Here is a 26,683-nt window from a genome sequence, read left to right as displayed (position 1 = left end):
AGTGTGATTATTCTGTTACTGATATTTGTTGTTATGTTCTTACCAGAGAGGATAGTTGAAACCATGGAAATGGAATCAAAGGTTGATATCATGGACACATTCACCTTGCCAAATTTGGTTTTGAAATTGGTAAGTATTTTATGAATTTTATAGTACAAATGTTAAGTTGTGTTTGCATTATTCACGAATGAAAATATTTCTCGAAAGTGCAATATGGGGTCTATAGTTGCTACATATGGAGCAAACTGGCTTTTGACTAAGAAGATGGTGTCGACGCAGGTTGATGAAAGTGTTGAAAATGATGAGCGGAGAAGATGAAAGCTATTGGAGATAGATGGAGGTCGATGGGCGATGGGTTAGAGTTGCACGAGCATAAATGATTGTAGATTCTATTCTTTATTGAAATTTTCATTTCTTGGTTGTATTTTGGTCTATTATTTTTTATTAATGGACTTGAATAATTTGCTATTGTTAATCAATTTTCTATTAGTGAAATTATTGAATGTTATATAATTAGTAATTAAATGGATTGATGAACAATGTAATTAATTCCAACATAAGAATTAAATAAAAATTTCAACATCATTAAAAAAATCTACTCCCTCCGTCCCGTTTTAGCAGTCCCATTGACTTTTCTGCACTCGTTTTGTAAAAATGATACTCCCTCCGTCCCAAGATATTAGACCAACTTTCCCTTTTAGGATGTCCCAACATATTAGACTCATTTCATTTTTTAGCAAAAAACATCTATCTTATTTTATTCTCCACCTACTTTTTTCTCTCTTCTCTCCCCTACTTTTTCCCTCTCATACTTTACTCTCTCCACTTTAACTATTTAAATATCAATTCCTTAAATCATGTGCCCAAAAGAAGCGAGTCTAATACTCCGGGACGGAGGGAGTAATAAATAGTTAAAGTTGAGAAATAATAAAGTAAAAAAGAGAATAATGTAGATAATGAGACTGCTAAAACGGGACGGAGGGAGTATAAGACAATATGAAATATTATTTTGATTTTTCAACATTACCAAAAATTATTAATAACATAACAAAACGTCGTAATTAATGTCATTGGTTTATTAGTGATTTAAAAGCTCTATATAATTTTATATTTTTATCTTAATTTAATTAATTAAAATTTTAAATTTTGTATGAGAAAATTCAATAGACGTTACTAGTAAAAAGCAGTGGTGTAAACCTTTTTTTTGAAAAACCAAAACGAGTTTTACAACTAAAAATTAGCCAAAAACGCTTGAAAGTCGTAATCAAGATTAAACTTAGTTGCAAGTTACTAGGACTTTTGCTCTATTAAAATGGCAGTTACTACTTACTAGTATTATGAAATGAAAACCAAATTTCAAAATACAAATATGAGTTTCCAACACAGAAGGGTCCACAACCGCATAACTTTAGTAAACAGAAAACCTATCAAAAGAAAAATTGAATTTTCACTCTTCTTCATCAATGACTTGGGTTCCCAATCCCTTCAACCCTCCTTCCGGAATTTCTGCAACGGTGACCAAAGAGTAGAGCTCTTCCTTGGCATCTTCATCGTCATTTCTCTTGCGTGCAATGCGAACACGGATCCTTCTTGGCACACTAGCATTGTATTCTAATATTTTCAGTATGTAAATATATGACACCAATTATAACATCATAGCTATGCTAAAATCAATAAGACTAAAGCTCAACCCAATTTTACAAAGATGGAACTGCATGCTACATAGCAAGGACTGTTTTTTCATAGAATAAGACTAAAATTCAATATAGTGTTGTAATAAATAGTATCACATGCATATAACTCTAAATATAGATAAAAACAATTATACAGTACAAGCAGATGCAGGGCTAGTATTTAGTTGTATATTCACCAGGTAGCAAAAAGGTACTATATGGAATCTACAATAACTAGTGATCAGTTTTCATTTGAAAGACAATTACTTAAAATAAATGAATTAATTCATTTTAATATTCTCTTAATTCATGTGCTTCTGCTGCACTTCTATACTTTTAATTACTTGAAACTCAAGCAGAAATTAATCTCTAGAGAACAGCAACATTTTATCTATCATTTTCATACATATTGGATCGCAAATAAATATTGAGAATCTGATAGCATAGCAGCAATTAAGCCTGTAGATTGAAAAGATAATGAAAGAATTAGGTAGAAAATAGCTCAGATACGGAGAGCATAGTGTGTATCTCGTAGAGAGAAGCGTTTCATACCATCCGTGGAGACGTTTGTGCAAATTGATGGTGTATTCTCTGGAGACAACCTCCTCTTTCCTTGGCTTGTTGGCCTTAACCAACATTGTTGCTGCTTCAAGGTTAATCGCCTCTTTCCTTTTGTCTGCTGAGGAAAACAAACCCTAGAAATTTATGTGTGATTTTATTTGGGCTTCAGCGTAAAAAGGCCTATTTCTGTGGGCTATTATATTTATAGTGGGCCTTGATAGCCTACGTGAGGTAACTAATGCATTATTGATCACTTAACTATTCTATTTTAATTCTGATATTTTTTTTATATTTTAGAAATTGTTGCTGTTTTTTTCTACTAAGAAAAATTTATTTTTTAAAAGTTTAAAGTGTGTCATTTTCGTTTTCCATTTTAAATTATGTGATTTATTTTTCCGTCACTAAATTTTAATGTTACCCCCATTAGTTACAAAATAAACTTTCAAAAATGTCACAAATTTTAATGTATAATTGTAAAAGTAAAAATAAAAAGAAAAAATAATTAAAGTATTGTTAGTGCAGTATATATCTCACAGAGAGGGGTAGGGGCTTAAGCCCCTCCCAACGAGATACTTTTCCATTTTTTTCTACTTCTAAATTATTTGAAATTTTTAAAAAGAAGACTCCCAAAATAAGTAATATGAGTAATATTTTTATATTATGACAATTTTATTTTTTAAGAGTGAGCAAATATTTTGAAAGAAGTGTATTGTCCATTGGCTTTTACTTACAAAGTTGATTTTAAAATTCTCTAATTATAAAAGCATTAATTAATGATTAGAAACTATAAAGCACTCGTTCCGTTCTATTTTAGGAGTCTCAGTCACTTTTCTGCACTTATTTTATAAAAAATATAATAAATAGTTAAAATAGAGAAATAAATAAGAGAGAGAATAATGCTGAGAAGAGTGGGAGGGAAGGAGTATAAATTTTATAGCAAATTAATCGCTAATCCAAGTTTCAGAAATCTATACATATATAAAAGGCGAGTTTTGGCCGTAATTTGATATATTTAGAAGTTATGGGATGAATTTGAATTATTATAAAATATGTAACTCTCATGAATATTTATTTAAATATTTTAATGCTTTGACTAATCTTTAAATAGGATAATAAGCATTTAACAAATTTTGTAACCTCTATTCTCTTAATTTTATAATTTATGATGTTTTAATTTCATGATTTCTCATATTCTAATTTTGTGCCTATAAAAAGCATAGAGTTGTAGATGAATTACACATTCACCATTCTCTCTCAAGCTCTCAACATTTTATTGTATATTTTAGAGTATTGCTCAATTTTTGGAACTCCGTCAAGTTCATCGGTGCCAGCGGGTTTGAGAAGTTATACACGTTAGGAGGAAGACGTTTCATCTTTGGGGATAATACGTCAATTCGAAAGTACTAACCGTGATGTACTTTGTCGTGCGGAAAGAGGGTTTTTCTCAACTAGACTTATAGTTCGGTTTATTTTATAATTTTCGTTGTAATTTCCATTTCATTTTTTTTATTGCAATAGTTAGAGTACTGCGTGTATATGGTTCGAGAATTCTATGCTAATATTTTTACAATTCTTAGAGATGGAAGAATTGTAACATCCTTAACTCAAACAAGCATAATGTTTATCTTCATCTTTACACAATTTATTATTTTATATATTTATATTCCAACTTGTGCTGTAATTATATTATATGGTGTCTCAAAAATAATATTTTATGACTTATGATGAATTAATAAGTGATGCATAATATGTATATTTGCAATGAGATAATTAAACCTTTCAAAATAGAGTTGATCAAACAATTAGTTGTTCAAACAAAATAAAATACTCCCTCCGTCCCAAGGAAGATGACCCCTTCCTTGGGCGGCACGGGATTTTATGCAGATAATTTTTGTGTGTTAAGAGGAGAGAGTAAAGTAAGAGAGAGGGAATAAAGTAGAGATAAAAGTGTTTCCATTTTAAGTAATGGGTCATCTTGGTTGGGACAAACCAAAAAGGAAAGTGGGTCATCTTCAATGGGACGGAGGGAGTAGTTTACAACCAAATTTTGGTTTACTAATAATACTATTGTTGAAATTAGGATTTGGCACTTAATTGTTCCGGGATACAACTGATTTTCTATAGAGAATCTAATTATCTTATATATAGGTGATCAACTAAGTAAAATATATACTTATATTAAATATATTTTACAAAAAGAAAATTTGCAGCATTGAGAATTGTAAAGTAGCATAAAAAATAATATAGATTTTTCATATTCCAACAAGCCACGTTTAAAAGTACAATAAATAAAGGTAAACGTTCCAACATTCAAAGGGCTATCATTATTCATTAATATAATAGTGTTAATTCAACCAATTAAAGTAATATTTTTTGTATAGTTTATCATTTGAATTTTTTTATGTTCATAGTTTTGACATTTTGAATATTATGAGTTATCGATTTATTATTTTGTTAAAGTGTGATATACATTATTTTTAGTTGAGAAATATGAAGGATTGTTTTAAACATATTTTTTAAATGTGTCTAACGCTTGATATAGTCTCTTCATCGTTGTCCAAATAATTGTGTCTACCTTGATTCCATTTCAAATATGTCTAATTTTATGTTTTTAAGTGTAAAATGCATCGAGGAGCATATATTTATTGAATTTTTATTATATGTATATTTTTCTATTTTTAAATTTTATATAGTTATATTTTCATATTTTAATTAATCAATTAACAATTTAAAAATATGTGATAAAAAAAATATTTTATCGTGCATCGCACGTGGGTTAACACTAGTTTTTTCCAAAAAATCCACTTATATTCTACAACTAAATCATCGTAGCGGCTTCAATGTGTATATACATATTTCTTATACTACATCCATCTCTTAAACATAGAGATAGTGGAAATATGTGGAGTATATAGGATTATAATTAATGTTAAATTAATTTTGAACCATCTGACCCTTCATTTTAGATTGTTTTAATTCATTTTAATGTATTTTTAGTTTGTTTTAATTCATCTATACATATATAAAAGGCGAGTTTTGGCCGTAATTTGATATATTTAAAAGTTATGGGGTGAATTTGAATTATTATAAAATATGTAACTCCCATGAATATTTATTTAAATATTTTAATGCTTTGACTAATATTTAAATAGGATAATGATCATTTAACAAATTTTGTAACCTCCATTCTCTTAATTTTATAATTTATGATGTTTTAATTTCATGATTTCTCATATTCTAATTTTGTGCCTATAAAAAGCATAGAGTTGTAGATGAATTACACATTCACCATTCTCTCTCAAGCTCTCAACATTTTATTGTATATTTTAGAGTATTGCTCAATTTTTGGAACTCCATCAAGTTCATCGGTGCCAGCGGGTTTGAGAAGTTATACACGTTAGGAGGAAGACGTTTCATCTTTGGGGATAATACGTCAATTCGAAAGTACTAACCGTGATGTACTTTGTCGTGCGGAAAGAGGGTTTTTCTCAACTAGACTTATAGTTCGGTTTATTTTATAATTTTCGTTGTAATTTCCATTTCATTTTTTTAATTGCAATAGTTAGAGTACTGCGTGTATATGGTTCGAGAATTCTATGCTAATATTTTTTACAATTCTTAGAGATGGAAGAATTGTAACATCCTTAACTCAAACAAGCATAATGTTTATCTTCATCTTTACACAATTTATTATTTTATATATTTATATTCCAACTTGTGCTGTAATTATATTATATGGTGTCTCAAAAATAATATTTTATGACTTATGATGAATTAATAAGTGGTGCATAATATGTATATTTGCAATGAGATAATTAAACCTTTCAAAATAGAGTTGATCAAACAATTAGTTGTTCAAACAAAATAAAATAGTTTACAACCAAATTTTGGTTTACTAATAATACTATTGTTGAAATTAGGATTTGGCACTTAATTGTTCCGGGATACAACTGATTTTCTATAGAGATTCTAATTATCTTATATATAGGTGATCAACTAAGTAAAATATATACTTATATTAAATATATTTTACAAAAAGAAAATTTGCAGCATTGAGAATTGTAAAATAGCATAAAAAATAATATAGATTTTTCATATTCCAACAAGCCACGTTTAAAAGTACAATAAATAAAGGTAAACGTTCCAACATTCAAAAGGGCTATCATTATTCATTAATATAATAGTGTTAATTCAACCAATTAATGTAATATTTTTTGTATAGTTTATCATTTGAATTTTTTTATGTTCATAGTTTTGACATTTTGAATATTATGAGTTATCGATTTATTATTTTGTTAAAAGTGTGATATACATTATTTTTAGTTGAGAAATATGAAGGATTGTTTTAAACATATTTTTTAAATGTGTCTAACACTTGATATAGTATCTTCATCGTTGTCCAAATAATTGTGTCTACCTTGATTCCATTTCAAATATGTTTAATTTTATGTTTTAAGTGTAAAATGCATCGAGGAGCATATATTTATTGAATTTTTATTATATGTATATTTTTCTATTTTTAAATTTTATATAGTTATATTTTCATATTTTAATTAATCAATTAATAATTTAAAAATATGTGAAAAAAAATATTTTGTCGTGCATCGCACGTGGGTTAATACTAGTTTTATAAAGAGTCCATTTAGGACCATTTTATTTCATTCTTTCTTAATTAAAATAAAACAATTTAAAATGATCTAATAATAAACTAATAAATCTATGTATGAAATGAATACATCCAAATTCCACAATAAAAATATGAAAACAGAATATGAAAAGACAAAAATCCATTATCTAATTGCGTAATATCCCTTGTTCTGAATTTTCAACGTACAAGGAGTCCATAAGTGCAAAACTGAAGTTAATAAAAACCTATCAAAAGAAAATATGGATTTTCACTCTTCCTCTTCAATGACTCCCAATCCCTTCAATCCTCCATCTTGAATTTCCGCAACGGTGACCAAAGAGTAGAGTTCTTCCTTGGCATCTTCATCGTCATTTCTCTTGCATGCAATGCGAACACATATCCTTCTTGGCACACTCTGGATTCCATGGCTCCATATGTGCTTGTTCAACTTGACATCAACCCTTACATCACTTGTTCCCATTGCCTTCTGGGCAAACTTCCGGATTTCCTTGATAGCATCGGGAACACAATCGACACGAACATGGGTCGTTCCCGCCCTGGCCCCTTGGTCATTTTAGGCCCGACTCTACCTCGAGTTCTTCAGGGCCCGACCCTAACCGGGGCTCATCCGGGCACGACCCAAAGCCACCTGGCTCTGATACCACTTGTTAAGAACGTCGACTGCAACATTAGTATGAAATTGTCCGCTTTGGGCAAGTCGCACGGATTTGTTTTTGGGTCACTCCCAAAAGCCTCAAACTAATTGGAGTTGGACATGAATTATATACACCTTTCAACTTCCCTCCCACATCCGATGTGGAATGGGTTTGTAACCCAACATAGTCAATTCACACACGCAATATAAAGATGTAAGTCTATATATAATTTAGGTAATTACAGTAATATTAATTTATAAAGATTAATATTTTAATAATATTATACAATAGAATGAATTATAAAAGTAGTCTATGAAATTTGCACGTTGCACTTTGATATCATAGAAAAAATATCACAAAATTTTTCAAAAATTTATTTTTTTCTAGACACTTTAAATTTTTGCATAATAGTCTAATACAGAAAATGGTATAATAGTCTCGATTCATTCTTCAATTTTTGTCTCTCTCCTCTACTTTCTCTCTTTGATAGTATTTTTAATCAAAATAATTGTGTTACCTCTTTTTAATCAGTAATCGTACTATTAGTTAATTATAATTTTCAAAATATTAATTACTAAGAGGATTATGAATAATTAGATTGAGTTGATTAGATTAATTAAGAATCTAATTAATTATTCAGTCATATGATGTATTTGTATAAGCTAAGCAAATATGCTTATTTATACACTAATGTATTCATATTTGCAAATAAACTAAATGGAAAATATTATACAATCTTGATAATATATATAGTCTAAACAACTTAAAGCACATTGAAATTAGAGTATAAAATAATCAGTGCAAACTTTTAATTCTTGATCGAATCATTGCAATAGTAGTATTTGTTATTTTTACAGGAATCATATAAAAATTTATATATTACTACTATAGTTATTGATATCATAACATTGGTTCAGTAAAATTTGAAAAAAAATAATAAAAGAAAAAATTATTTCAAAACAATTACTAAAAACTCATATACAGTACCATTTTATATTTAAAATAATAATCAAAACATATTATAGTACATCCTCGTATAAGGGAGTGTTATATTGCTAACTCAATGCTTAATTGCTAACTACAACTCAATAATAGCCATTAGATATTCAAATTAAAGGCCTAGATCATTAACCACAAAATGTCAATACGATCAACAAAAAACGTCAATAAAGCTATATGATTAATTCCAATAAAAATCAATAGGGGTATTAATGTCAAGTTAGTTATAACTAACTTTTAAAAAAATCCCAAAACTTTAAATTCATATAACATATATCAAATTAAAGATAATTTTATAAGGATTCCAACGATATACTACATGCATATGTTCCGACGTCAAAATTTGAAAAAAAAAAAATCTAGAATTTTCGTATTTTTCGTACACAGGCTAATGTCAATACAGCTAAGATAATATGTCAATATAAAGCATATACAATGTCAATCCTAAATTTGTGTTGACATTCTCAAAGCATTGTGTTGATATTTTTGAAATACTATATTGACATTTTCATCAAAACCCTAATTTGGCGTTTTTTATTTATTTATTTTCGATTTAATTAATAAAAACGAAAATTACACGTGGCAAATTGTAGACCACATATTTTTTAAAATCATATGGCCTTAAATTAGTTGTAGTTAACAATTAAATGATGAATTAGCAATTGATCCCTATATATATCCTGAATTTAATACTCCATGTAATATAACATAGCTATGTTATCATGGAGAATGAATCTTTTGGAATAAGTAGAAGTTTTATTAATCAAACCTTAAGTAAAAATTTGACTATTATATTGTCTGTTAAAAAAATTAACACAATTATTTAGTTTAAAAATTGCATAGAGAGAAAAAAGACAAGAACATGATTTATGTTAGAAATAAATTTTCTCTTCCTGAAAAGATATCCACTTATTAACCTTATAATGGCGTATTAGCAAAAAAATTATCCCTTAATTTTTTATTATCATCTTATTTCTCTTTTTTATTCTCTTACATTATCATTTCTATTTTTTAGGAATATTAGAATTTAATAGTACTCCTAAATGCTAATATTATCGGGCTATAAATATATCCCTCGATTTGCTCACTCCGCCGTTGATGTGTGTTTTCCAATAGCGTTAGGTCAAGGCGGACTACTCTCGATCTCACATCGTCGTCTACGAATCTACGCTTAGGTAACTTCTCTACTCATTTCTCCCAAATTCCTTGCTTCAATCATTGCAGCTCGATTGATTTCGTAATTTCCCTCGATAGTTTATCGTTTTCTTAACTTTGTGTTTCTGCTGTTTACTAAGTAATTTTCGGCTTGATTTATGCTCACCTTTCATATTCTGTACCCAAATCTTAGATCTGAAGGATGTGTATGCAATGATGCAGTTTTTTTTTCACGATTTAGTATCTCTCACATCATGATAGCATTTTTGCCTACTTTTAGTTCACCTTTACCGATCTGATGCACATCTTGACTTCACCAGGACTTAATGTGTAATTCTACTAGTGATTGATGTTCATGTGCTGTCGATTACAACAAAACTTGATTTCATGAAGTTGTTATGGTTGAATTTAATCGATTAGCTTCGTCTATTCAGTATTAGTTCTAGTTTTGTAGTCATGTTTTTGATAAGTAAAACATGTTGGAACTTTCCTTATATTCAGTATTAATTCTCAGTTTGGCAGGTTCTAGATATAGCGATGGTCATATTTCTCAAGTGATTACTCAAGATTGTTTTTTACCCTGTGGTTTTTATGGTGATTCTAGTGATATTGTGTATACTAATAACAAATCTATCTTTGTTGCTTGAATAATCGTGGCTTGTCAAAGAATGAACGCACAAGTGTATGCATATCAGTATGAGTGATATTGTTATTATTTTGCCTAAAATCAGTTTCTATTATTGATGCAGGTGCTGTATTATGTTGCTTGCCTTTTCATTCTGACCTTTACTATATTTATGAAGCCTATAGATTTTTGTATACTGATGTGCAATATTTTCATTTGAAAAGGTAGCAATGACTATGGACAAGCCACACTACCCTACTACTGCACAAAAGTTGTCTGGGCAACTTTTCAGATCAACCCCCACTCAGCGTTTCGGAGCATTTGAAGGTGGTCAGCCTCAGCCATCTTTATATCAATCACAATATAAATATGGGAACTACAGTAATGCTGCATTGACATATCCATGTCAAATGACATGCGACCTTTCTCTTGTCAAGTCTACTGCCTCCCAAGTTTTTGCCCAAGCCCCTGCAGAGAAAGGATTTGCTGGCTTTGCCATTGATTTTCTCATGGGTGGAGTCTCTGCTGCTGTGTCCAAAACAGCTGCAGCTCCTATTGAGCGTGTGAAACTGCTGATACAAAACCAGGATGAAATGCTTAAGACTGGTAGATTATCTAAACCATACGGAGGTATCGGTGAATGTTTCTCGCGAACAATTAAAGAAGAAGGATTTGGTTCTTTGTGGAGAGGAAACACTGCTAATGTGATCCGTTACTTCCCAACCCAGGCAAGTTAGTTTTCTGGTTACTGGTAATAGGTTTCCTTAAACCCCCTAAATTATATAGTACTCCGTACTAAATAAAATCTTTCGAATCATTTGCAGGCCTTGAATTTTGCATTCAAAGATTATTTCAAGAGGCTTTTCAACTTTAAGAAAGACAGGGATGGTTACTGGAAATGGTTTGCTGGGAACTTGGCTTCAGGTGGTGCAGCTGGTGCTTCGTCTCTCCTCTTTGTTTACTCTCTGGACTATGCTCGTACTAGATTGGCTAATGATGCCAAGGCTGCAAAGAAGGGAGGAGAGAGGCAGTTCAACGGCTTGATTGATGTCTACAGGAAGACTTTGGCGTCCGATGGCATTGCTGGACTCTATCGTGGATTCAACATATCATGTGTAGGAATCATTGTTTACCGTGGTCTCTACTTTGGAATGTATGATTCCTTGAAGCCAGTTCTTCTCACTGGCTCGCTGCAGGTATCTATAACTCTAAATATGTGCATATTCATCTTCATTTTATATATTCTGGATTATACTGACCTAGCTGTCTTTGAAATATGCTGGTTTCAGGATAGTTTTTTTGCTAGCTTTGCCCTGGGTTGGTTGATCACAAATGGTGCTGGTCTTGCATCGTACCCAATCGATACTGTTCGCAGACGTATGATGATGACATCTGGTGAAGCAGTGAAATACAAAAGCTCATTGGATGCGTTCTCTCAGATCTTGAAGAACGAGGGTGCCAAATCTCTGTTCAAGGGTGCTGGAGCTAACATTCTGAGGGCCATTGCTGGTGCTGGTGTGCTTGCTGGATACGACAAGCTGCAGTTACTCGTCCTTGGAAAGAAATATGGATCCGGCGGCGCATAAAAATGCTCTGATGATGATGATGAATAATGAGGGCGTGGGTTTTTCACCGGTAACAAACGGTTTTATACAATTTTGAATAATATGTTGATGGGGAAGTATGTGTATCCCCAAAACCATCTTGCTCTTTGATTGTTTAATATTTTGGAGTAGTAAACTTTGCATACGGTAAGTAGGTGACACAACAAGTGTCAATGCGGCTGAGGACATGATTTTCGGATTTAATTTTTGGTGTAGTGAAGTTTGATGGTAGTTCTGTTGCATGTATATTACTCAGTAAACATTTACTGAGAGCTCCTTATGAATTTGTTTCCAAATAATGGTACTTGGCATTTTCTTTTCGCTTGAAGAAAGGCTATTAGTTATTGAGATAAAGAGGCTAATATCAATGCATCACATATTTTTAACCAAGGCAGGCAATTTTTTCTAGCATGTTTTATCCATCTTATGGTTTGATAACTCTGCAGTATAAAATGTTTCTGGTCTATTAAATTTTGAGAAATGTAGTTACTTTTGTTAGATTTACGGCCTTCAAAAAAGTTTACTTTAAAAAGAGGGCCAAACGCCATGGTTTGAAAAATCTCGATATGATGTGATTTTCAGAAATTTCAAAAGTTTGGAAGATTCTCTCTCCTCAAAACAAGAAAAGAAAAGAATGTGCGGAAGATTCTTGAGCAATTGAAGTAACGTAGTTTTTTTTATATGCTAGTCAACATAAGCAACAAAAGGGGTGAATCATGAAATTTGTACGCATACTTTTCAACAATTGAAAATACTAAAGAATTTTGTGTAACGAATTTTCTATGCATTAACAATGGCAGACTTATATTCCTTATCAAATGAGTTTGTTATTTACACTTGAAAGAATCAGCCTGCCAACTGGAAGCATGCGTAGAATTAATTGCTCAAATAAATTTATATGATCCTGAAAAAATAGCAGAGGAATTGATATAGAAGATAAAGAGAGACTGCATATTTCCAGAAATAGTATGTTCATTGATTGCCATTGGAATTACGTGCTGCACATATATATAGCTACACTGAGAATAATACTCTACCATAACAAGCAATAGAAGAGTGACAACACAACACATTTAACTGCCTTGGACCACAAGAGCGAGCTGGCCACCTTCTCCTGCTGCCAACGTTTTAGGTGGTCCCAAGAGCACATCTTTCCAGCTCTTCATGTTGTGAGTAGATGCCACGTCCTTGACTGAAGAATCTTCATTTTCACATTTAGCATCAGCATTAGGATTGAGAGCTAGCTTCACTTTAGTTTCAGCTTGCTTGAGAGTGCATAGGCTAACACCTCCCCTCAATTCGAGAGAGGCAAGCGAGCAAACGCCCAGTTTATTGCGCAGCCTGTTGAAGAATTGGAAACTCAAGGGTTTAGTGAGAATATCAGCCACTTGATCAATAGATGGCACATGTCGTAGATCAATCACTTTGGCTGCTACCTTGTCTCTTACAAAGTGTATATCCAGTTCAATGTGCTTGGCTCTGGAATGAAGAACAGGATTGGAGGCCAAAGAAATGGTACTAAGGTTGTCCACCCAAATGACAGGAGGTGCATCCAGCTTAATGTTTAACTCATGTAGTAAAGATTGAATCCAAACAATTTCAGAAGTAACAAGAGCAAGACTTCTGTATTCTGCCTCAGTACTTGATCTAGACACAATTTTTTGCTTCTTAGCACACCAAGAGACTAAGTTTTCTCCAAAATATACACAATAACCTGAAGTAGATCGTCTGTCATCAATATCAGATGCCCAATCTGAATCTGAAAATCCAGCAAGAGAGAATTTGGAGGCTTTAATGTGCAAGCCATAATCAGTAGAGCCACTCAAATATCTTAAAATCCTTTTTACAACCTTCCAATGAGTATCAAGAGGACAAGACATATATTGACTTACTTTGTTAACAGAAAAACTCAGTTCCGGTCTGGTTACAGTCACATACTGTAGAGCTCCAACAACACTTCTATATAGTTTTCCATCCACTGTAGGTTCTCCCTCCACCTTGCTCAATTTGGAATCAGAAACCATAGGAGTTGGAAAAGGTTTTGCCTCTGTCATTTTGACTTTCTTGAGAAGTTCAGAAATATAACCAGCCTGAGATAGATGAAGACCTTGAGTGGTTTTTGAAACCTCAATGCCAAGAAAATGTTTTACTTCACCCAAATCCTTTAAAGAGAATTTCTGATTTAGCTGATCAACAACTCTTTGAACACCATATGGAGAGCTACCAGTAAGAAGCATGTCATCGACATATAAAAGGAGATAGATAGTGTCCGACTTGGTGTTGAGGAAAAATAATGAATGGTCTGCCTTGGATTGAGAGAAACCAAGATCCTTGAGAGTAGACTGCATAGTCAAAAACCATGACCTAGATGCCTGTTTAAGCCCATATATAGCTTTATTGAGTTTACAAACCATCCCCGGGGGTCCCTGCTCAAATCCAGGTGGCTGTCTCATATAAATTTCCTCTTTTAACTCACCATGAAGAAATGCATTGTTAACATCAAGATGTTTGATTGACCAGCCAGAGGTAATAGCAATAGTAAGCATCAATCTGATAGTGGTTGGTTTGACCACCGGACTAAATGTTTCAAGGAAATCAAAACCTGCTTCTTGAGAGAAGCCCTGGGCCACTAGCCGAGCTTTGTGTCTAGCAATTGAGCCATCAGCATTTTTCTTGAGTCTAAAAACCCAAGTGGAACCAATGAGGTTTTTACCGGGAGGCAGGAAGGCAAGAGTCCAAGTTTTGTTACGAAGAAGAGCAAGAAATTCCTCAGTCATAGCATATTTCCAAACTGGAATAACAAGGGCTATCTTAGCTGACTGAGGAATAACAATGCACAGTTCATCCTTTTTAGAAGAAGCATCAACATCCTTTTTAGAAGAAGCATTAGCAGTGAGAATCTTTGGTTTAAAAATGCCATGTTTAGCCCTAGTGATCATGGGATGGTGATTAAGAGAGACATCTGGAATAGTAGGTGAAGCGTCAGGGAGGGATAAGGGGAAAGAAGGGAAAATGATAGACGGAGTAATGGAAACAGAATCTGAATTTTGACTAAGAATTGGAGATGGTGTTGAAATAGGAGAGGGAGTTTGTTGTGGAGCATGAGGAATGGTAGAGGGAATAGAGGCTGAGCATAAAGGTGGAGCCGGATAGAAATCAGGAACAGACAAAGTAGGAGAGTCAGGTTTGGTAAAGTGTGTGGAAGAAAGGTATGGAAAAATTGATTCATGAAAAATAATATCCCTGGTGATTATGAGCTTTCCTGACTTGAGAAGTACCTTATAACCCTTATGAGAGCCACTATATCCGAAAAATATAGCAGATTCAGACCTGGAATCTAGTTTGGATTTGTTTAGGTGCCTGATATGTGGATAGCAGAGGCACCCAAATGGTTTCAAAGCAAGATAATCAGGTTTGGTTTTATAGAGGATCTCATATGGTGAGGAGAATGACAATGTTTTAGAAGGAACTCTGTTAATGAGGAATGTAGCAGTGACAAAAGAATCATCCCAAAAATGTGAGGGCAATCCAGACTGAGCTAGAAGTGTAAGACCAGACTCTACTATATGTCTATGTTTCCTCTCCGCTAGACCATTTTGTTGTGGGGTGTAGGGGCATGACACACGGTGAACTATTCCCTCAGACTCAAGAAAATGAGATAAACCCCTGTATTCACCCCCCCAATCACTCTGGAGAATTTTGAGTTTACAGCCAAGCTGTGTTTCAGCCTGAGACTTGAAATGTTTAAAAACTGGAAGAAGCTCATCTTTGGTTTTCAGTAGATAAATCCAAGTGAATCTGCTAAAATGATCAATGAAATTTACATAGTATCTGAATCCATTTCTTGAAGTAATGGGAGCCGGACCCCAAAGATCAGAGTGCACAAGTTCTAAGGGAGCAGAATAAACAGACAGTGATGGAGAATAAGGTAATTTGTGACTTTTAGAGATGGAACAAGAGTGACAAATGAGATCAGATTTCATTGAATGATAGGGAATATTACAATCTGCTAGAATTTTTTTAACAATAGGAAGAGCACAATGCCCTAATCTCCTATGCCAAAGCTCTAGACTATCTGATCTATTACATGAAGAGTTAAAAACAGTAGGAATTTCTTGAGGCTGAGCATTTGAAAGAGAGTAAGGCTGAGCATTTGGAAGAGAGCTCTTGATTGAAGTAGGCTGAATGGAAATGGAGTTTGGAGAAGCTTTGTGGACAAGGAGGAATTTGTAGAGACCGTTCTCAAGGGTGCCCCGTAGAAGGATTTGCCTGGAAACCTGATCTCTCACAAGACAGTAAGAAGGATGAAACTCAAAGTAGACATGGTTATCTTTAGCAAAATGAGACACACTAAGGAGATTCTTAGACACTTGAGGAACATGAAGTAAATTACTGAGAATGAAGCATCTGGAATTAGGGAAAGATTGAGAATCAGGAGTCACAGTGGAACTACCAACATGAGCAATTTGAATACCAAAATTATCACCAAGATGCAAAGAATTACCTCCATAATATTCTGAGGCACTATTCAGATTTGAAAGATCACTTGATACATGGTGTGTAGCTCCAGAATCAAGATACCAAGAGACTGAAGATGAGCTATCATGGCTGGAATCATTAGCAGGAGAGTGATAAGAACTGCCCCTGGCCTGAGCAATGTTAGCAGATGGCTGAGGATTTCCATAAGAGTGATAAGATTGATGATTTGGCCGTGGCTGAGATGGTTGAGGCATGAAGGATTGTTCAAATCTATACCAACAACGGGCTGAGGTGTGACCAGGTTTTTGACACAACTGACAAGTCAGCCTTCCTCTTCCTCTTCCACCAGACCTACCACCTCTGCCACCCCTAAAACCAGATCCATAGCCAGAAATTCTTCCACTTTCATCTTGTCTGTTGAAGCGATTATTTACATCTGCACGTTGCCCATTAGTTTGTGCAACATTCAAGGAAGGAGTAGATCCATCCATGTTGATCTTTGTGGATTTAGCTGCATCCAATCTAGATTCAAAACTGTGTAATAGAGATGTTACCTCTTGCATAGTCCAGGGATCAGTTCTGGCTGAGATTGCAACCATAACTGGATCATATTCTGATCCAAGTCCACCAAGAACATAGAGAATCTGATCATCTTCAGATATGCGACATCCAGCAGCCGCGAGAGCATCACAACAACACTTAACTTTTCCCAAATATTCCCTCATGGATTGAGACTCTTTCTTGGAGGATTGAAGTTGCAGTCTATACTGCATTATCTTGGCCTTCGATTGACCTGCAAAGTTAGCTTCTAGAGCTGTCCAGATCTCATGACTGGTGGTTAACCCAACCATGAGAGCAAGAACATTTTCAGTGAGTGAAGACTGCAACCAGGAGGCTAAAAACTGATCCTGCTTCCTCCACAGCAAAAAATCTGGATTCACCTTCTTTTGAGTTGTACCTTCAACAGAAATTAGACGTGGAGGAGCAGCTTCTTCTCCCGTCAAAAATGGCTCCAGATCCAGAGCTCTAATGGTGGACATTAGTTGCTGTTTCCACACCAGATAATTGCTTTCAGTAAGCTTAATGGCTATGGGGTGTGTTTGGGTTAAAACGGGAATAGAACTTCTGTGAGAGGATGTATCCTCCACAGTTGACCCATCTTTTTCAGCCATGATTCAAAATAAAGGAAAAGAGAACAAAAGGGAAACATGCAGAACCTAGGATGAACCTAGGCTCTGATACCATGAAAGAATAGCAGAGGAATTGATATAGAAGATATATAAAGAGAGACTGCATATTTCCAGAAATAGTATGTTCATTGATTGCCATTGGAATTACGTGCTGCACATATATATAGCTACACTGAGAATAATACTCTACCATAACAAGCAATAGAAGAGTGACAACACAACACATTTAACTGCCTTGGACCACAAGAGCGAGCTGGCCACCTTCTCCTTCTCCTGCTGCCAACGTTTTAGGTGGTCCCAAGAGCACATCTTTCCAGCTCTTCATGTTGTGAGTAGATGCCACGTCCTTAACTGAAGAATCTTCATTTTCACATTTAGCATCAGCATTAGGATTGAGAGCTAGCTTCACTTTAGTTTCAGCTTGCTTGAGAGTGCATAGGCTAACAGATCCTAATGCAAGTCACATCAGTGATTATTTAAATTTAAAGTTGTTTGAAATAGCATCAATTAAGGTTTATTAATTTTTATCAAAGGCACATAAATACTAGCCATTTTAAAGAAATCAATAACTAATTTCAATCCTCACCTGTCACCACTTTGGCAAACTTATTTCACAAAAGCAGTAACTAATTTCCACAATTGATACATACAGAAAACTAGTCTTGTGACTAACAACTTATTCTACAATACTTCATTAGGCAGACTAATAACCAAAAATCATGATTATACCAAAGGCCATTATTTCTACCTGTTTCAGATGAAAAGAGCTTTCAGCTGATAATTTAACCAATTCCAGACTGATAACTTGGATCCGTAGAACTGCACCCGCACCGATCTTCTAGAACCTTCTCTCGTAAATTCCAAGTCCTTGCAGACGCCATGCTCGCTGCTTTCCCCATCGAGCAAAGGCAGCATGGCCGAACCATCCGACTCCAGGTTCCGGATCCAACCACGCAGGAGAAAGTTCACAACCTGAGTATATAAACATGAGATATATTGAAGAGATAAGAAGATTTGATGGATATTGAAAGCCAGAATCATGATCTGTTTGTTTCAAATATCATCATCTTTTCAGGAGTTTTGGAATCTTAATCAAAACACCCCATAAATTTCTGTCACATAATTAAGGAAAATTGGCAGTGTACCTCAGGAACCTCGTCATGGGGGCAGTGACCGGCAGGGCTTATCTCGTAATATGGAGCATCTGGAACTCGACGTTTCACCTGCAAACCCCAGACAGGCCTCACCCAAGGGTCGTCCTTCCCGTACATGAGACAAATGGGTGTATTGTTCATTCGACACCTATGTTCACAAGCAAGAAGGCATCTAAACTAATTGAAACGAGAACAAGAATGCTAAAACATCACATACGTGCTGCTGCAACTCGGGATTTGCACCGACCTGTCCAAATTTTCCTCGAAGGTTAGTCGCCCCTGAGGAGCAAATATAATAGAAGCAAACGATGCAGCGGCAGCTGGATGTCGTGTGGTCTCAATGATACGAGAATACACTTCATCAACATCAGTTGTATGATCTGAGTAAACTTGCTTCAGTATCTCTGTGACACTTCTTGGATCACTTATTTTCTGCCATCTAGAATGGTAATAGAATTGTTACATGCTTCAAGAGAGAAAACTAATGGATGTTGCAGAAAAGATTCAATGAACTTACAGAATTTCGATAAATTTTTTGAGGCTAGAAGGGAGAGGGAACGTTCCCGCCCAGGGGAAGAGTCGCGATAGTCTTGGAGATCTTTCACGATTAGGGAGAAATCCCCAAAACGGCGTTGCATTGAGCAAAGCGACACCTTTTACCAATTCAGGGTGGCATGCTGCAAAATACAGAGCCACAAACCCTCCAAGAGAATTTCCCACAAGATAAACAGGTTCTTTAATCACCTGCAATACTGATGCAATACTTCATGTCTTTACCATATTGGTTCAACTATATAGTTTTCACGTATGCAGAAGATCAGATTTTCGATCTACAGACACCACCAGATTCAATAATATAGAATGACATATAATGGTATAGCAATATAACATAGTTCCTACAATGCAAGCCAGAAACAACAAGAATTGGATGCTAAGATTCCCCCTAAGAAAAAATGCAGTGGCAGCTCACAGCAAAGCAACTAACAATATTTAGCTCACAAAGAACATGTAATCTGACAAATAAGATCGAACAGAAATTGATGGCGGTTGATGGCATTATAGATTGATTAACACGATTTGGTTTGAATATATGAAAGTCATTTGCAGAAGAAGCTCATTTGAATGCTTCACTGTCGAAAAGGTAAATGATGCCAAAATGGAAGCAGATAATAAACGGGTATAATTGCGTGTGGCAAATAATTCAAGTCGGGGAGCCAAAAATGGAAAGGGATCCATAAGAAGAGCACTAACAAGTAGGGACATACGGGAGGAAAACAAAGTAGTCATATAAGACCATTTTCACTTCGAATATGTCTCTTGACTTTCACATATCTAAAGAAGATCCCATCTCCATTGTTTGCAAGTAATGCAGTGCAGTTTTAATAAATCTAGTAAATAAAACACAGCAGTAGTAAATAGAGATGAGTGAAAGAGTAGAATGCAAAAGAAAAAAAGGCATCCACCTTAATTTTTACAGCAAAATAGTTCAAGAAACGATGATAACGTTCAGAAACTCTGTGTTACCTCTTCTATAAAACAGCGTACTTGATCCCTCCACAGGTCGACTGAAAAGACAAGCTCTTCGGCCCAAGTCTTACTCTCATCTCCGAATCCCCAAACACTTGTTTGTCCATCTAACGAGCCCTTTTCTCTATCTTGAGACTGCAAAGTTGGATCTTCAACCGGTAATGACATGCCCTGGCCAAGAAAATCTAAGGCCCACACCTTGTAATCACGACCAAGATCTTTGAGCTGTTTTTCATAGTGAAACGACCCCACACCGAATCCAGGAAGGAAGAGAACTGGTGGGGAATCAGTATTCTCAGATCCTGATGTATCATAATGAACAATTAACTTCGGCTTCCATTCCCAGAAACGGCTGCTGATTAAATCTACACCATCACCATTTTCTCCGCCTGGCAAGCTAGGAATCGATACCTTGGGGACTGACCGAACACCATCAGACACACTGCTCCCACCCTCTTCACCATCAAGTATATAAGAGTAAGAAGTTCCAGTTACGACACTTGAACCAACATGTTCATATTTGCCACGAGAGCAAACTCTCCCAGACCTTCGATGTTGGTGGAGCCTCTTCAACCTCAGACTATCTACACGAGAAAATCTTGAAGACGCAGACCCTGGTTCTGATAGAAAACAAAAGAACCTCCCCCCCCTAAGTATGGGGAGCTTGGATCTCCGAATTCTCAAGTGGTTAACCCCTCTAAAGTCTAAAACATAACAGCAGCGTGCGGTGTGGCAAGAAATGATCTCCATCATCCGGTGCCACTGTCTGGAAAGGTAAACCAAATGAAAAAGTCACAACAAATTCAAGTTGGTATATAGCAAAGCGAGAGATCAATCTTTCCATGATTGAGTATTTTAATCCTTGTAACTAGGATTTATTTTATCCCACCTTTTCAATGAGATGTGAATCAAGTAAAATTAGTTCATGTGATAGAAATGATCAAGGCTCCATCTTAGTAAAATGGATTAACCTACACTACTATTATCAATGCAGGCTAATCCTCAAAACTAAACGCGCCTTAGGCATGAACACGATCATTCGTTTTCTTTGGTTTTACTATAAACAGATGTTGCACTTCCATTATAGCTCGATCTGCCCCTTGATCTTCAAATCAAGGAGTTCATTCTGAGCTAAATCGTTTTAATTTGGTCCAAATAAATAATCGAATCATACAACTGTATAATACTCATTCCTCCAAAATCTACAGATAATATTTCTTTCAATCAAAATGAGAGAACTGAACTAGATATGATCAGACAATAATTCTACAGACATAGCCTTAAGACTTTGAAGCATCCATACACTGATAAAAATGCAAATTATGTCCACATATTTGGCAATTCCTCAGACAATGTCCAATGAACTGAATTCACAGTTAAATGGCCAAAAACCCTTAAATAAAGTACTAATTTAGTTACAAAAAAACAGAGGCTGACCAGAAAAATAAAGATGTTCGTTCTGTCACTAATAATATCAAACCAGGACTTAAGAAAGCAACTCATCCACAGCAAATTACAGCCAAAATAAATGAAGAAAACAAAGACATAATCCTTACCTCTAAGTCCAAAGCCCAGATGTCATTCCAAGAATCCAGGATAAATTAACTCCTTTTGATTTTGGATGGCGGGATATCCAGCAATAGAGAAAATCATACACGTAACTTAAGAGTTGCTTCAGTGTCTAGCTTTCTTCGCAAACCATGTAAATTATTAATCTTAAGATAAAATAGTGTTGTTATTTTAATTTTTCAATCCTTTTTTAAATTTCAATTTTGAGGTGAAGAACGCTGAGAGCGAATTGTGATTTCTGAATATGTGAACCCCTTTGTTCGAGGGGCCACCGAAGATATGTCACCTGTTTTTCTGTTTTTACCGTTCCTTTTTCGTATATTACGGATTTGGAAGTTAGATAAATATAGTATTAGTATTTTATATACTCCGATGGCATTTTGATCCATCTAAAAATTTAGTCAGTTTCATTTTTGCCATAAAATACGTATTTAGTTATTTAGTTTGAGCTTACTTTAATAATTTTACTTTAGGAGACGAAAGGAATATTACACTTCATTATAAATAAGTAATTTAGTTTTAGCTTAGCTCTAAACAATGCAAGAGAATGTTGGAAACATCCAAAAAAAATAAATTTTGAGCTTTCATCTTCGCCTTAAACCTTTTGATTGGATATTGAAAGGCCCTGTATAGGCATGAGAGTTTGAGAGAAATGACACCACACAATACACAACTTAGAGCTTCTCCGATGGGCTAAGGAATATAGAAAATGCATCATCTATTTACCTTCTCAAAAAGACAAAATATACGTTGCAAAAAGTAAAATATTGTAATTATATGGCTCTTGCAAGTTACCACAACTCACTTTCACATTTTCCACATAAATTTTATTAGGTGCGTGCGTGTCAACTCATTCTGGAAAATTTATCAAGATCATCAATGCCTAGGTGATTGAGGTGTTCATTATACTACTATAGTGTTAGTAGTAGTATTGTTGGAAGCGATTTCTCCTAAACTCGACTTGTAGTTTTTTTTTTGTTTGATTTGAATTTTGCTTCTTTGTTTGCTTGTCATTCGGATTAATACCATTAACTCTATTAAGATCTTCCAAAGTTTCCCTTGATAAAAAAATATTTATGATATGGATTGACCATAAATGTCTCAAATTTGAAACTGCTCAATCAACCAAATAAGTATGAAAATCTCATGCTCTGTCTACAAATATGTCCAATCAAAGAAGTCACAGCTAAGATTATACAGTTGAATAAACATCATGCTAATCGACTAATCGAGAATCAACAAATCATTTCGAGATGCAGAGGAATACTCAAGAGAGCCGTAATTGGATAGAAATTGCAATAATTTTCCCAACCAAATTCAAATATTTTTACAACGCAGCAAAGAAAAAAGACACTATGAAACTCATCTCTCAATTTTCCCCTCTTCCACAGCTAAACTCAAAACACCACGCGGAACTGCGGCGCGTCAGAGCCACTCGCGGGCAGAATCTCCCACCGGCAGGGCTCGAGCTCGTCGGAGACGGGGCAGTAGCCGGCCAGCGTCACCTTATCCGCGGAGGCGGCGACCGAACCGAATTCGAAAACCGAGATATCCGCGTCGGGGCGGCGGACCTCCACCGCGCCGTTCATTCCGGGGGCCTCCGCCGCTTCGAGCTTCGGGCCGGACGGAGCGGGTTGCTCCTTTTTAGGGGCGCTGTTGCCGTTGCTCCTCCCTCCGGTGAACCAAGAGAGAATTCCCATGGTTTATCGCTGCACTAGGGTTTTTCGTTATCTCAACTCAAATCGAAATTATCGAAATTCCCTAGCATTTGCTTTTCTGTTTCTACACATTTATTTTGTGGGCTATGATTGAACAGTCATTAGCCCATTAGAGAATTGATGAATGGGCCATTTGTGTGCCTTTCTGAAACCTAGGCCCATTCGAAATCCACTTTAGACTAAATTACATAATACTACTAAGGTCGCCTCAGGACTAATTATCATGAGACTATCCATCTAAAATTAAGTTGTGGGATTATTTTAATTGAAGGGGGAGGCTATGACTAATTATCATGAGACTATCCATCTTGGATTAAGTTGATGGGTCAATCTTATAAACCAAACATGATATATATTTAATCATGAGATTTAATCTTGCCAACCGAACACCCCCTAATATAAAGTATTTATTTGATATTTTGCAATTTATATTATGGATTTTATGTTTGTTAAAACATGTTATTTGTAAATTTGCACTAACTTAATTCTATTTGAACATATGAATTGCATTTAAAAAAACTGTAAATGCTGTTTCATATATGGGATATGATATGAAAAATACACATTATTGAATACAACCTCTTTTAATTCAATAAAAACAATATTATGGGGTATTAGTCTTTAAAATCCTAATTTTGACATTTTATACGAACACAAAACTTGGTCTCTAATATCATGATTTTAAAGCCTTATAGCGGTATTCTCTTTAGTTCGATTTTTTAAATTGAATTCTGTGTGATATGTTGAATTATGTCGGTGTACAAATCGATCAATATAAGAAAGTGATGTCAAATAAGGTCATTTTGTGTGTTACATTGAGAAAAAATTTCCTAGTCCATGTATACCACATGGCAATCTTATTTAGTATGCCTCGCTAATAATATCTTGCCAAATAGAAATGTATAGTATACATGACCAAATGATTATAATGGCATGATATGATGTTTTAAAGAAATTTTTATAATTCCCAATATATTACTTCATATAAAACCATACATACACAATACGTTAAATTATTAATATAGTTTATATCAATTAAAAAAGTCATCTGCCATTGAGATTTGATAAGCACACTCTTTTTGTATAATATATTTTTTTACTTGAGTACATATTTATTCATTTTTTTATATTTCATCACATAATTTTATAGAATCATATGTATTGAATTTTGATCTATTTTTAGGTATGTAAATATATTATTAACTATATTAATAATTTATTATATCTTTATATATGTTTAATTTTTATCTTTATTTTTTTATAATTATTTTTTACAGTTAAGTAACTATAAATTAAAGACGACATATTTATGACTAGTAAAGTTTTATCTTCTTAAATATGTATTTTTATCAAGATAATTTTATTTTAGTTGCACAAAATAAGATTGTAATCCTTAATTTAAATACCCTAATAAATAGTAGTAGTAGCATTATTTTAATTTTTTTAAATTCATATTAAATTCTATTCATATATGGTCTATGGGGAGTGTTTTATTGCTAACTAATAACTTAATTGCTAACTACAACTAAATAATAGTTATTAGATATTCAAATTAAGGGTTTAGATTATCAATTCCTAAATGTCAATACGATCAACGAAAAATGTCAATAAGGCCATAGGATTAATTCCAAAAAATATCAATAGGGGTATTAATGTCAATTAACTACATGTTTAGTTATAACTAACTTTTAAAATAAATCCCAAAACTTTAAATTCATATAACATATATTAAATTAAAGATAATTTCATAAGGATTCCAACGATATCCTACATGCATATGTTCCGACGTCAAAATTTGAAAAAAAATTTGAAATTTTTAAATTTTTTCGTACAAGCAGAAATGTCAACATACTATATAAAATATGTTAATATAATACATGTAGAATGTCAATATAAGCAATGCGTTAACATTGTTAAAGCATTGTGTTACCATTCTCAAAGCATTGTGTTGATATTTACGAAACACTGTATTGACATTTTCATCCAAAACCCTAATTTGGAGTTTTTTTTTTTTAATCTTTTTTGATTTTATTAATAAAAAAGAAAATTACACGTGGCAAATTGTAGACCACACGTTTTCTAAAATCCTATGGCCTTAAATTAGTTGTAGTTAGCAATTAAATGATGAGTTAACAATCGATCACTCCCCTATTGTCTATTGTATAAAATCCTTCCTATCATTTTATTATTAACTATCTTAATCAATATTTTAATTTTTACATATAATCGTTATATAGTCTGTGTAATGATAAAAAAAAAGTGCTGTATAGTCATTCATAGGGATGTGATCATATCATAACCCTCATTTTATGGACGAAAAATATCATTTTATGGAATAGAATATCATTTTATGGAATAAAAGTATCATTTTATGCATGCTGAAAAAATATCATTTTATCGTGTATAAATATCATTTTTAGTGAAAATGATACTTTTGACCCATAAAATGATATGGTTATTAGGTTATCACATAAATATGAGTTATGATATGATCGCACCCCTAGTCCATGTATATATAATTTATATTTTTTATATCAATATAAAAAAATAATAGACTCGATTAATAAATTGGTGGTGCAGTATAATAATCATTTAAGTAAAATATGATAATTATTCTATATATGGAAATTATAAAAATTTCCTTAAAAACATCATATTATGCCATTAAAATCATTTGGCCATGTATGTTATACATTTCCATTTGGCAAGATTTGTTAGTAAGACATACCAAATAAGATTGTCATGTGGTATACATGGGACTAGAGAATTTTTTCTCGTGTTACATGAGTTTAAAAATTTCCTATATATATATCAATAAACAAGATAAAATTTCCTATAAAATAAATAAATATAATTTATATTTTTATATCAATAAAAAAAAATAATAGACTCGATTAATAAATTGGTGGTGCAATATAATAATCATTTAAGTAAAATATGATAATTATTTTATATATGGAAATTATAAAAATTTCCTTAAAACATCATATTATGCCATTAAAATCATTTGGCCATGTATGTTATACATTTCCATTTGGCAAGATTTGTTAAGATTATCATGTGGTATACATGGACTAGGAATTTTTTCTCGTGTTACATGAGTTTAAAAATTTCTCCCAAATTTTGGTAAGATTCCAAATCAACGG

At 33.6% G+C, this 26,683-nt stretch overlaps 4 protein-coding genes across 7 annotated transcripts in view; 1 reads left to right on the top strand and 3 right to left on the bottom strand.

Annotated features, from left to right (window-relative positions):
• LOC125201222 (60S ribosomal protein L31-like) overlaps nt 1–2,369 on the bottom strand; it is a 66,246-nt gene extending 63,877 nt beyond the window's left edge. Inside the window, exon 1 of the mRNA XM_048099248.1 lies at nt 2,226–2,369. Coding sequence (XP_047955205.1) covers nt 2,226–2,311 — 86 coding nt within the window. The 5' untranslated portion in view covers nt 2,312–2,369. The remainder of the gene's footprint in view (nt 1–2,225) is intronic.
• A 7,193-nt stretch (nt 2,370–9,562) lies between these two features.
• LOC125200703 (ADP,ATP carrier protein 1, mitochondrial-like) lies at nt 9,563–12,220 on the top strand. Its single transcript, XM_048098441.1, has 4 exons — nt 9,563–9,691; nt 10,521–11,024; nt 11,121–11,492; nt 11,586–12,220. Exons 2-4 carry the CDS (start codon nt 10,527–10,529, stop codon nt 11,880–11,882), a joined length of 1,167 nt encoding a protein of 388 aa, XP_047954398.1. The 5' UTR covers nt 9,563–9,691; nt 10,521–10,526; the 3' UTR covers nt 11,883–12,220.
• A 616-nt stretch (nt 12,221–12,836) lies between these two features.
• On the bottom strand, nt 12,837–21,980 carry LOC125201431 (pheophytinase, chloroplastic-like). 4 transcript variants are annotated; one of them, XR_007172910.1, is made up of 8 exons: nt 21,807–21,979; nt 20,248–21,016; nt 19,241–19,467; nt 18,971–19,162; nt 18,715–18,871; nt 18,318–18,541; nt 17,831–18,019; nt 12,837–13,008 (listed from the first exon to the last, which is right to left on the bottom strand). XR_007172910.1 is itself a non-coding variant. In XM_048099535.1 (7 exons), the coding sequence occupies exons 2-6, from the start codon at nt 21,001–21,003 to the stop codon at nt 18,323–18,325; spliced, it is 1,551 nt and encodes a 516-aa protein (XP_047955492.1). In that variant the 5' UTR covers nt 21,004–21,016; nt 21,807–21,980; the 3' UTR covers nt 17,677–18,009; nt 18,318–18,322. The 4 variants fall into 4 exon arrangements, 3 of the variants coding, with proteins under 3 accessions (XP_047955492.1, XP_047955490.1, XP_047955491.1); XM_048099535.1 differs by lacking the exon at nt 12,837–13,008 and having other exon boundaries at nt 17,677–18,009; nt 21,807–21,980; XM_048099533.1 differs by lacking the exon at nt 12,837–13,008 and having other exon boundaries at nt 17,677–18,019.
• A 1,121-nt stretch (nt 21,981–23,101) lies between these two features.
• LOC125201590 lies at nt 23,102–23,591 on the bottom strand. Its single transcript, XM_048099764.1, has one exon. The coding sequence runs from the start codon at nt 23,517–23,519 to the stop codon at nt 23,217–23,219; it is 303 nt and encodes a 100-aa protein (XP_047955721.1). The 5' UTR covers nt 23,520–23,591; the 3' UTR covers nt 23,102–23,216.
• Nucleotides 23,592–26,683: the final 3,092 nt, after the last annotated feature.

The sequence above is a fragment of the Salvia hispanica genome, chromosome 1 (assembly GCF_023119035.1).
Source record: "Salvia hispanica cultivar TCC Black 2014 chromosome 1, UniMelb_Shisp_WGS_1.0, whole genome shotgun sequence".
In the NCBI taxonomy this organism is placed as follows: Eukaryota; Viridiplantae; Streptophyta; class Magnoliopsida; order Lamiales; family Lamiaceae; genus Salvia; species Salvia hispanica.
Note: the sequence above shows the minus strand (reverse complement) of the source record. Positions and strands in the feature narration are given on the sequence as shown.

Excerpts from the sequence above, each read along its gene's own strand:
- LOC125200703 (XM_048098441.1), top strand. The coding sequence starts at position 10,527 with ATGACTATGGACAAGCCACACTACCCTACTACTGCACAAAAGTTGTCT. Across the intron at positions 11,025-11,120 it reads TCCGTTACTTCCCAACCCAG|GCCTTGAATTTTGCATTCAA; the intron begins GCAAGTTAGTTT and ends AATCATTTGCAG. Across the intron at positions 11,493-11,585 it reads TTCTCACTGGCTCGCTGCAG|GATAGTTTTTTTGCTAGCTT; the intron begins GTATCTATAACT and ends TGCTGGTTTCAG.
- LOC125201431 (XM_048099535.1), bottom strand. The coding sequence starts at position 21,003 with ATGATGGAGATCATTTCTTGCCACACCGCACGCTGCTGTTATGTTTTA. Across the intron at positions 19,468-20,247 it reads TACGCTGTTTTATAGAAGAG|GTGATTAAAGAACCTGTTTA; the intron begins GTAACACAGAGT and ends TCAGTATTGCAG. Across the intron at positions 18,872-18,970 it reads TTCGAGGAAAATTTGGACAG|GTGTCGAATGAACAATACAC; the intron begins GTCGGTGCAAAT and ends TTGTGAACATAG.
- LOC125201590 (XM_048099764.1), bottom strand. The coding sequence starts at position 23,519 with ATGGGAATTCTCTCTTGGTTCACCGGAGGGAGGAGCAACGGCAACAGC.